We start from the raw sequence: 12,422 nt of genomic DNA on the forward strand, positions 1-12,422 counted from the left end.
TGTTACTCTTTTGTCCTTTATGTATTTGTAGAATCTCTTTAGATTGTCCTCTGCCTTATCTGTCAACACAATCTTGTGTCCCTTTTTGCTCTTCTGATTTCTCTCTTAACTCTATTCCTACATCCCCTATACTCTTCAAGGGATCCACTTGATCCCAGCTGCCTATGCATGTCACATCCCTCCAATTCCCCTAACCTACACATCTTGGGACACTAAGGGGCAATTTAGCATGGCCAATCCACTTAACCTGCACATCTTTGGACTGTGGGAAGAAATCCGGAGGAAACTTCTGCAGACCCAGGGGGAACAGGCAAACTTCACACAGTCATCCAAGGCTGGAGCCAAACTTGGATCCATGGCACTGTGAGGCAGCAATGCTCACCATTGTGCCACATGCCACCCAATTACTGGTTCCACCAGATTATGTCAGACCACAGGGGGATGACAAACTCCCTGGATATACATGGTGGTGGGAGACACACAGCAGACATCCACTGACACATCGATTGCAGTGAAAACGTAGGGAATCCTGGCCCCTCAGTCCATAGCTTCATGGGACACACTGCTGAGAACTTTTGTTTTATTTGCTCATGGAATGTGGGCATTGCTGGCCCTTGTTCTGAGGGCATCCTTTCAGAGTCAACCGCATTGCCGTGGGCCTGGAGATACATGGTGTCCAGACCAGGTAAGGTCAGCAGATTTCCTTCCATAAAGGACATCCCAAAGTACAAGCAACCACTTTGGGGTCATGGGCTCAAATCCCATTGCAGCAGCTAACGGAATCTAAATTCAATTAATAAATGTAATCTCTGTAATAGTGACCATTCAACTAACGTCGATTATTGTAAGAACACATCTCAATCTGATGCAACACCACATGATTCCATATCTCAATCTAATAAAACACAATATGAATACACATCTCAATTCAAAAAGCACAGTATGATTCCACATCTCAATCTAACACAACACAAGATGATTCCATATCTCAATCTAACACAATGCGAATCGACATGTCAATCTGATACAACACAATATGATTCTACATAGATCATAGAAACTCTACAGTGCAGATAGAGGCCCTTTGGCCCATTGAGTCTGCACTGACCACAATCTCATCCAGGCCCTACCCCCATATCCCTACATACTATACCCACTAATCCCTCTAACCTACACTTCTCAGGACACTAAGGGGCAATTTTTTATCATGGCCACTCAAACGAACACGCACATCTTTGGGCTGTGGGAGGAAACCGGAGCACCCAGAGGAAACCCACACAGACACAAGGAGAATGTGCAAACTCCGCACAGACAGTGACCCGAGCCGGGAATCGAACCCAGGACCCTGGAGCTGTGAAGCAGCAGTGCTAACCACTGTGCTACCATGCTGCAGTAAGAAGTCTGACAACACCAGGTTTTAGTCCAACTGGTTTATTTGATAGTAAACTCACTAGCTTTCGAGGGGTTTCCCTCTTCTTCAGGTGAATGGTGAGTTGATAACTGAGGATGTCCCAATTCACCTGAAGAAGAGGGAAACCCCTCGAAAGCTAGTGAGTTTACTGTCAAATAAATCGGTTGGACTTAAACCTGGTGTTGTCAGACGTTTTACTGTGTTTACCCCAGTCCAACGCCGGCACATCCACATCATGACTACTACCGTGCCGCCCCGTCTGCCCTCCTCACCTGGTCTGGCCTACATGTTTCTTCAGAGCAATAGCAATGTGGTTGACTATTAAAAGTCCTCTGGAATGAGCTAACAAGCCTTTTGGTTCAAGGTAATTAGGGATGGGTAACAAATGTTGGCCCAGCCAACGACGCCCAGATCCCATGAATAAAAAGAAAAATGGCTGCCATTACATTACAACTGTGACTACATTTGAAAAGTGTGGAGTTGGTTCAAAACACATTGGGATATCTTCAGTTATCAAAGATCTGAAACTATTTATTCTCTTTTCAGAAATGGGCTGATTGACCTGCTGTAAGATGAGATCATTTTCTACTTTGCCCTAATTTTTAATGTCCCCTGCTTCTTTTCTATTTATCTTTCCATTTACTTCAAATTTTCCATTCTTTTCCCTTCAGGTAAGGAGTATTTTTGGAATCCGTTCACCCAGCGTTCTGCTCACAAGAGGAAAGGCGGCCAGATCCGATTTTCAAACGATCAGACAGTGGAGTTGGAGAAGAAGTTTGAGATTCAGAAATACCTCTCGCCACCAGAGAGGAAGCGACTGGCCAGAACTCTACATCTCAGTGAGAGGCAGGTGAGTGTGAGATAGTGTCAGAAAGAAAAACATTCAGCTCTTCGAGAAACCTTCAAAGATCTTCAGAAATAATTCTCACTTCTACCAGTTTCTTATATTCAACATGAGGGATATTTGTGCTGGAAATGAAACACTTTTCAAGGATAGGTTGCCATTGTCAGCAATGAGCACTCCCAAATATCGATGGAAAGAGAGCAAAACTCCCTCTACACTGTCCCCCATCAAACACTCCCAGGACAGGTACAGCACAGGGTTAGATACAGAGTAAAGCTCCCTCTACACTGTCCCCATCAAACACTCCCAGGACAGGTCTAGCACGGGGTTAGATACAGAGTAAAGCTCCGTCTACACTGTCCCCATCAAACACTCCCAGGACAGGTACAGCACAGGGTAGATACAGAGTAAAGCTCCCTCTACACTGTCCCCATCAAACACTCCCAGGACAGGTACAGCACAGGGTTAGATACAGAGTAAAGCTCCCTCTACACGGTCTCCATCAAACACTCCCAGGACAGGTACAGCACGGGGTTAGATACAGAGTAAAGCTCCCTCTACACTGTCCCCCATCAAACACTCCCAGGACAGGTCCAGCACAGGGTTAGATACAGAGTAAAACTCCCTCTACACTGTCCCCCATCAAACACTCCCAGGACAGGTCCAGCACAGGGTTAGATACAGAGTAAAGCTCCCTCTACACTGTCCCCCATCAAACACTCCCAGGACAGGTACAGCACAGGGTTAGATACAGAGTAAAGCTCCCTCTATAATGTCCCATCAAAACTGATGTGGAGATGCCGGCGTTGGACTGGGGTAAGCAAAGTAAAAAGTTTCACAACAACCTAGTGTTGTGAGACTTCTTACCATCAAACACTCCCAGGACAGGTACAGCACAAAGTTAGATACAGAGTAAAGCTCCCTCTGCACGGACCCATCAAATACTCCCAGGACAGGTGCAGTACGGGGTTAGATACAGAGTAAAGCTCCCTCTACACTGTCCCCGTCAAACACTCCCAGGACAGGTACAGCATGGGGTTAGATACAGAGTAAAGCTCCCTTGAAAGTGGTGGTTTAGATGACCTTCTGTCTTCGCCACTTCATCTGTTCCACTTTTTTGTTTATCCCACAGGTGAAAACATGGTTTCAGAACAGGAGAGCAAAATGGCGGAGACTGAAGCAGGTATAAAACTAACCTTTTGCCTCCAGATTTGCACAGATTGGATAAAATCTGACATTTCATGGACTGAGACAACTAGCTGCTTTAGGCTTCACGTCTCCCTAACTCCGTGAGAGAGCACAGACTCTCAGTCTTTGAACCCCGAGATGGAATTGTCCTTGTACAGGACTTTCTTCCAATGCCTCAGACCCTCCCAAAGCACTTTACAACTAACCAAGCATGAACCTAACCAAGTGTTGTCACTGTTGTAATGGAGGAAACACAGAATCCAATTTGCTCACAGCAAGCTCTTGCACACAGCAGATGTGATAGGTCATGACCACTGTCGACCTGTTTATTGATGGATAAATATTGTTCGGGGCACTGGGGAGAACTCTGCTCCTCTTGTTCAGACAGCGCAGTGAGATCGCTTCCATCTCCCTGAGACAGCTGATGGAGAATTTTTTTATTTGAATTGATTTATTGTCTCATGTATTAATATTACAGTGTTTCTTGCACGCTATACAGACAAAACATACCGTTCATAGAGAAGGAGAGAGTGCAGAATGTAGTGTTACAGTCATAGCTAGGGTGTAGAGAAAGATCAACTGCGTGTGAGGTAGGTCCATTCAAAAGTCTGGCGGCAGTGAAGAAGCTGTTCTTGAGCCGGTTAGTGCGTAATCTCAGATTTTTGTATTTTTTTCTCGACGGAGAAAGGTGGAAGAGAGAATGTCCGGGGTGCGTGGGGTCCTTAATTATGCTGGTTGCTTTTCCAAGGCAGTGGAAAGTGTAGACAGAGTCAATGGATGGGAGGCTGGTTTGAGTGATGGACTGGGCAGAGCAGGAGTTTCTTGCGGTCTTGGGCAGAGCAGGAGCCATATCAAGCTGGGATACAACCAGAAAGAATGCTTCCAATAGTGCATCTGTAAAAGTTGGTGAGAGTCATAATGGCCATTCTAAATTTCCTTAGAAATAATCTGAGAAATGTTGCGCTTTATATCGAGGGGGATAAACTAGAAGTTGTGCTTTAGCTCTACCTTGTGCCAGTCTTTATCTGGAGGATTGAGAGGCAGTTTGCTTGCTCATGTTAGGAAGAAATAACTGGCCTTGAGAGGAGTGTGGTATAGATTCTCCAGAATGATGTCCAGATTCCTCGGGCTAAACCAAGGGGATAGCTTGCACAATCTAGAGATATATCTCCTTTGATCAAAGATTTCAAGTTATTGAAGGAAAACGATGTCCCCTGGTTGGTGAGCCTAGGACTGTGGGACATTGTCCAACAACTAGGGTGAGATCTTTTCTGCACAAGTTCGATATTCTCTTCCACAAAAGGTAATTGTTTCTAGACAATTTGTTTATTTAATCAGAGATTGAGAAGCTTTTGTTAACTATGAGGGAATTGGGGTAAAGTGGTTGGAGTTTGGATAGGTAGGGATTCTCAAATCTTTCTCGCCACAGAACCCTTTTGACCTCGCAAGAATACCAAGGGAAGACCTGAGAAATATTCTGTTTTAAAGCTTATTTATTCGTGTCACAAGTAGGCTGACATTAACGCTGCAATGAAATTACTGTGAAAATCCCTTAGTCACCACACTCCGGCGCCTGTTTGGGGGCACTGAGGGAGAACTTAGCATGATCAATGTATCTAAACAGCACACCTTTCAGACTGTATGAGGAAACCGGAGGAACCCACGCAGACATGGGAAAATATGCAAACTCTACAGACACAGTGACCCAAGACAGGAATCGAACCCCGGTCCCTGGTGCCGTGAGGCAGCAGTGCTAACCACTGTCACTGTGTCGCCGATGGTGATGAAGAGTTGAACCACAAAAAATGGCTGTAAACATACAGAAACCTAAGTTATACACACACTCACACACCCACACACCAACATACATACACACACACTCACACCCACATACACACATACACGAACACACACACACACGTACACACACACTGAAGCAGGGACACTGAGGAAGTTATACACACACTCACACCCCCACACACCCACGTACACACACACCCACATATACACACATGCGCACACACACACTCACACACTCATACACCCACATACACACACACCCACACACTCTCACACACACCCACATACACATACTCACACATTCACATACCCACATACACACACATCCATACACACACACACACTCACACACGCACTCATTTACACACATAGATGCACGCACACACACTCACACACACACATTCTTACACAGATGTACACAGGCACACATGCATACACAGACATACAGATGCACACACACACACAGACAGACACACACACACACACATACACAAGTGTATACGCACTCACACACAGACCCTGTTCCCTCTCGCAGAGCCCGCTCTCTCTCACAGGGTCTACGAGAGGGAGTGGAGTCTGCGAGACAGAGAGTGGAGTCTGTGAAAGAGATCAGGTTCTATAAAAAGGAGCGGGATATGCGATAGGAAGTAGGATCTGCGAGAGGGAGTGGGCTCCTTCTTGCAGACCCCGCTCCCTCTCACAGAGCCTGCTCTCTCTCGCACAACCCTGCTCCCTCTCACAGACCCCACTCCCTGTCACAGACATAGAACATTACAGCGCGATACAGGCCCTTCGGCCCTCGATGTTGCGCTGACCAGTGGAACCAATCTAATGACCCTCTAACCTAAACTATTCCAATGTTATCCATATGCCTATCCACTGACCATTTGATCACCCTTAAAGTTGGTGAATCCACTACTGTTGCAGGCAGGGCATTCCACACCCTTACTACCCTCTGAGTAAAGAACCTACCTCTGACATCCGTCCTATAATTATCACTCCTCAATTTAAAGCTATGTCCCCTCATGTTAGCCATCACCATCTGAGGAAAAAGGCTCTCACTGTCCACCCTATCTAACCCTCTGATCATCTCGTATGCCTCAATTAGGTCACCTCGTAACCTTCTTCTCTCTAACGAAAATAACCTCAAGTCCCTCAGCCTTTCCTCATAAGACCTTCCCACCATACCAGGCAACATCCTGGTAAACCTCCTCTGCACCCTTTCCAATGCCTCCACATCTTTCTTATAATGCGGCGACCAGAACTGTACGCAATTTTGCAGAGTTTTGTACAGCTGTAACATGATCTCACGGCTCCGAAATTCAACTCCTCTACCAATAAAATCTAACACACCGTACGCCTTCTTAACGACCCTAGCAACGTCCCTCTCGCGGCCCCGCCCCCTCTCGCGGCCCCGCCCCCTCTCGCGGCCCCGCCCCCTCTCGCGGCCCCGCCCCCTCTCACGGACCCCGCCCCCTCTCGCGGACCTTGCTCTCTCTCTCTCACAGGTCCCTCTTTCACCGTTGTTCCTTTTTTGCTCTCACCCTGATCTGCACAATTTGAGTTTCATATTATTTCACTCATCCAATCCGAGCCTGATTCTGGAGAAGGCAGCTTCTGATTGGACAGGTTGGAAGCAGCACTGGAGTCGTGGCCTGCCATGGAGCCACTGGGAGACTCCCGCAGAACCCGGGGATCTACAATATCCAGTTTGGGAATCTGTGGGATTGGGGACATGGAGTTAAATCACAGATCAGACGTACTCTTATTGAATGGTAATTCAGGCTTGATGGGCTACAGTAACATTCTCACATTCTGGGCGGAATTTTCCAATCTCGTTCCTCCTGCTGCCGGTGAGAATTTGGCACTCTGCCAAATGTCCACACACAGCAGCGCAACTGGACAATCCCGACCTCTGTTCTTCCAATCTCCAGCCACGCTCTCTCCTGGGAGGGGTGAGAAAGGAATGAGATTTTTATAAAGTATTCATGGCTGTCATTAGCAAGGCTAATTTTCATTATTGATCCCTTAGTTTGATACAGTTGTATGACTTGCTGGGCCCCTCAGAGGGCAGCTAAAAATTCACCAAGTTGATGTGATACTGGAGTCATGTAGACTCAGATTGGGTAAGTTTCCTTCCTCAACCAACGTAACCAAACCCTCAGTTGTGACTTTGCAATCAGCCAACAAGCTTGGTTTCTCCCAGCTAAGTTGAATCAAATAAGACAAATGGTCTTATTTGCCTTCTGAAAATTATTTCATTCCGGGGATGTGGGCATTACCTGGAAGGGCAAACTTCCTTTGGTTGGCCCTTGAGAAGGTGGTGGTGAGCTGCCATCTTGAACTGCTGTAGTCCATGTGCTGTAGGTACACCACAGTGCTGTTAGGGAGGGAGTTTCAGGATTTTGACCCAGCGACAGTGCAGGAACGGCTGATATATTTCAGATCAGGGTGGAGAGATTGGGAGGTGACGGTGTTCTCATGTGCTGTCCTTGTCTTTCTAAGTTAGCTGATTAGCCTTGCTGTCCCACAGCACTAGGGACCCGGATGCAGTTCCAGCCGCAAGTGACTATCTGGGTGGAGTTTGCACCGTTGTCCTACAGCGCCAGGGACCCGGGTGCAGTTCCAGCCGCGAGTGACTGTCCGGATGGAGTTTGTACGTTCTCCCCTGTGTCTCTATGGGTTTCCGCTGAGTACTCGCACAGGTCCAAAGATATGCAGGTTAAGTTGATTGGCCATGCTAAATTGCTCCTCAGTTTTACGGGGATTAGCAGGGTAAAAATGTGGGCTTTTGGAGACAGGACCTAGATGGGATTGTTATTGGTGCTGGTTCAATGGGCCAAACAGGTCTCCTGCTGCATTGTAACGAGTCTCTGAGTCTAAGTGGAGGTTTGGGTTTATCTTGTTACCTCCTGCTTCAGGCAGGCTGAGTTCGACCCAGTGTTGTGCACTTAACCATGAAGCCACAAAATGAAACACCCGTGTATAAATAAGGCTAGAAGTTTATCTTTCGTTGCCATCCATGAGGAGCTTGCAGAGTGCACAGGCTTTGCACTTGCAGTTCATGATGTCACCTCAAAGTGTGATATCCTTGTAAATAACACCAACGTTCTTGGTACAGGTGTCAAAAGAAGAGGTAAAATGTGGGTATGGAAATAACATTTCTTATGCCTGTTGTCTATATCTGTTTCTCTGACTCACTTGGTAACCACGGAGCCTGAGGCCGGGGAGGGGAAGAACTAATCCCACCAAGATAGTGAGACTGGGCCTGAGCAGTTTAAACTTTCACCACAGGAGGCAATACAATATCAGGACCAGTGACTGAACGCTTCATAGAGTCCTGGTATGAGGCCATTCAGGCCATCATACCTGTGTCAGCTCTCTGACAGAGCTATCTGATAAGACCCACTTCTCCGCATAGACTGGCAACTTTTTCTCATTCAAATTTTGAGCTCATTATCTTTCGGAAGTAACAATTGGAACTGCTTTCACCACTCTTTCCAATGGCATTAGGTAACCGGTTAGTGGCAGTATTTTTAAAATGTTGTTATCTCACTGCAGTCCCCTGTTTGGGGCAGTCCCTTTAGCTCAATTGGCTGGATGGTTGGCAGAGCAATGCCAATCTTGCAGGTTCAATTCCTGTACTGGCTGAGGTTATTCTCAACCTCATCTGAGGTATCGTGACCCTCAGTTTAAATCACCACCATTTCGCTTTCCCTTTAAAGAGCAGCCAGTGGGACTGTGGCATCTAATCCCCCATTTACAACTAAAAAAACAGTACAGGGGTTAGACCAAATTCAATAAACATCTTCTGTTCTAACACAGTCCTGTAATATGGTTATGATCATTTTATACAGGCTGGTATTCTCTATAGTGTACACAGTGGCTGCTATTCTCTAGAATAAGCACAGGGGCTGCTATTCTCTAGAATATATATTCACTTTGGTACACACAGAGGCTGTAATTCCCTACAATATACACGGGGGCTAGTATTCTCTGAAACATACAAAGAAGCTGCTAATCTCTATTATATAAAAGTAAAGTTTGTTTATTAGTCACAAGTAAGGCTTACATTAAGACTGCAATGAAGTTACTGTGAAATTCCCTTCGTCGCCACAGTCCAGCACCTGTTCGAGTCAATGTATCTAACCAACACGTCTTTCAGACTGTGGGAGGAACCTGGATCCCTGGTGCTGTGAAGCAGCAGTGCTACTGTGCCACCCCTTGTTAATGTACACAGGGGCTGGTATTCTCTATAATATACACAGGGGCTGGTATTCTCTATAATATACACCGGGGCTGGTATTCTCTATAATATACACAGGGGCTGGTATTCTCTATAATACACATAGGTGCTACTATTCTCTATAATATACACCGGGGCTGGTATTCTCTATAATACACATAGGTGCTACTATTCTCTATAATATACATCGGGGCTGGTATTCTCTATAATATACACAGGGGCTGGTATTCTCTATAATATACACAGGGGCTGGTATTCTCTGTAATACACATAGGTGCTACTATTATCTATAATATACACCGGGGCTGGTAGTCTCTATAATATACACAGGGGCTGGTATTCTCTATAATACACATAGGTGCTACTATTCTCTATAATATACACCGGGGCTGGTATTCTCTATAATATACACAGGGGCTGGTATTCTCTATAATATACACAGGGGCTGGTATTCTCTATAATATACACAGGGGCTGGTATTCTCTATAATACACATAGGTGCTACTATTTTCTATAATATACACCGGGGCTGCTATTCTCTGGAAGAACATAAGAACTAGGAGCAGGAGTAGGTCATCTGGCCCCTCGAGCCTGCTCCACCATTCAATAAGATTACGACTGATCTCTTCGTGGACTCAGCTCCACTTACCCGCCCACTCACCATAACCCTTAATTCCTTTACTGTTCAAAAATTTACCTATCCTTGCCTTAAAAACATTCAATGAGGGAACCTCAACTGCTTCACTGGGCAGGGAATTCCACAGATTCACAACCCTTTGTGTGAAGAAGTTCCTCCTCAACTCAGTCCTAAATCTGCTTCCCCTTATTTTGAGGCCATGGCCCCTAGTTCTAGTTTCACCCGCCAGTGGAAACAACTTCCCTGCTTCTATCTTATCTATTCCCTCATAATCTTTTATGTTTCTATAAGATCTCCCCTCATTCTTCTGAATTCCAACGAGTATACTCCGTCTCTCCTCATAAGCCAACCCTCTCAACTCCAGAATCAACCCAGTGAACCTCCTCTGCACTCCCTCCAGTGCCAGTATGTCCTTTCTCAAGTAAGGTACATCCTTTCTCAAGTAATAGACACAGGGGCTGCTATTCTCTATAATAGACATGGGGCTGCTATTCTCTATAATGTATGCAGGGACTGTTATTCTCTGTACTATACACAGGGACTGCTATTCTCTACAATATACACTGGTACTCTTAGTCTCTGTAATGCACACAAGAGCTGCTATTCTCTATAGTATGCCCAGGTGCTGTTATTCTTTATAATAAACACAAGGGGTGCTACTCTCTATAATATACACAGTGGTTGCTATTCTGTATTATATACAGAAGGGCTGGAATTCTGTATAATATGTGTTAGGGCTAATTCTCAATATAATACACAGGAGCTGATATTCTGTATAATATACACAAGGGTTGGTATTCTCTACAGTATACACGGAAGCTGTTCTTCTCCATACTATGCACAGGGACTACTATTCCCTATAACATACACAAGAACTGTTATTTTCTACAATATACATGGGGGTGCCATTCGCTGTAATATGCACACGAACTGTTATTCTCTATAATAAAGTGTGGGGGTGGGGGGAGCGGTCTTGCCAAAAAGTTCCAAGTGCCGAATGAGTGTGAAAATGGGAGAGAATCTGACTATTTTTCTGGATGAATAAGAAATCTAATCTTTATAAGTTTATTTATTTACTAGTCACAAATAGGCTTACATTACACTACAATGAAGCTACTGTGAAATTCCCCTCGTTGCCACAATCCAGCATCTTTCAGGATGCATGAGGAAACCAGGAGCACTGGGGGAAACCCACACAGGCACAAGGAGAATGTGCAAACTCCACATAGACAGTGTCCCAAGCCAAGAATTGAACCTGGGTCCCTGGCACTGTGAGGGAGCAGTGCTAACCACTGTGCCACTGTGCCATCCATATTTTACACTTAGAAGAAAAAAATAAAGCAACATCCATTTCCTGCCTATAAAGAAGCGGCAGGGCCTAAGCTCACCGAAAGCCGGCAGCTTGCAGCAGAAGGCACCATTGTGCATATGCAATACCATAGAACAGAGGGATATGTCAGATACCTTCCACCAGCCTCCATGATTGATCGTCACCTCCCACCCCATTCCTGTGGGGCTCCCCCACTCCCGCATGGACCGATCGCACATCACAGACCAATTGATTGCTCACCCACCACCCCTTCCACTTACCAGCTGATCACTGGTTGCTGAGTGTGCAGTGTCTCCTTGCAAGGCTCCCCTTAGACCCTGACCCTTTAAGACCCACCCTCTTGGCATTGCCTGGTATTCAGTGGGTACTGCCAGTGTGCAAAGGTGTCCAGTGGGCAGATCCTGGATGCCAGGCTGGCAGTGCCAGGGTGCCAGGCTGGCACTGTCCAAAGGGAAGTCACCCCCTGCTCCCAACCTCCCAGGGGTTCCTCAGTTGCCTCCAGTTCTACTGGCAAAGCGGTCACAGTCAGGTGCCCATTGATGGGAACTAGCCCAAACAATCGCACACCGAGTTAACTCATTATATTTGGTTCACATTTAGATTTGATTTAAATATCGATTTAAACAACTTTTGGGTGCAAGACTGATCTCGCTAGATATCTGGTGTCAGTAAGATTGTGAGAGGGAAATCAGACATGAACTCGATTTTTTGTCTCTCTCGCAATCTTATTGGCTCACCCCTTTCATTGAGCTACTGTGCCACTCAGTGGTTAGCACTGCTGCTTCACAGCTCCAGGGTCCTGGGTTCGATTCTTGGCTTGGGTCACTGTCTGTGTGGAGTTTGCACATTCTCCTTGTGTCTGCGTGGGTTTCCTCCGAGCGCTCCAGTTTCCTCCCACAGTCCAAAGATGTGCTGGTTAGGTTGATTGGCCGTGCTAAGAAATTGCCCCTTAGTGTCCAGGGATGC

The 12,422-nt window shown here is 46.0% G+C and overlaps 1 protein-coding gene across 1 annotated transcript in view; it reads left to right on the forward strand.

Annotated features, from left to right (window-relative positions):
• LOC145348840 (hematopoietically-expressed homeobox protein hhex-like) overlaps window positions 1-12,422 on the forward strand; it is a 48,483-nt gene that overhangs the window by 20,579 nt on the left and 15,482 nt on the right. The window contains exons 2-3 of the mRNA XM_080196869.1: window positions 2,083-2,261; window positions 3,388-3,438. Of these exons, the coding sequence (XP_080052995.1) occupies window positions 2,083-2,261; window positions 3,388-3,438 (230 nt within the window). The remainder of the gene's footprint in view (window positions 1-2,082; window positions 2,262-3,387; window positions 3,439-12,422) is intronic.

This window comes from Carcharhinus amblyrhynchos, chromosome 1 (assembly GCF_965287045.1).
Source record: "Carcharhinus amblyrhynchos chromosome 1, sCarAmb.v2.hapA, whole genome shotgun sequence".
NCBI classification, from domain to species: domain Eukaryota; kingdom Metazoa; phylum Chordata; class Chondrichthyes; order Carcharhiniformes; family Carcharhinidae; genus Carcharhinus; species Carcharhinus amblyrhynchos.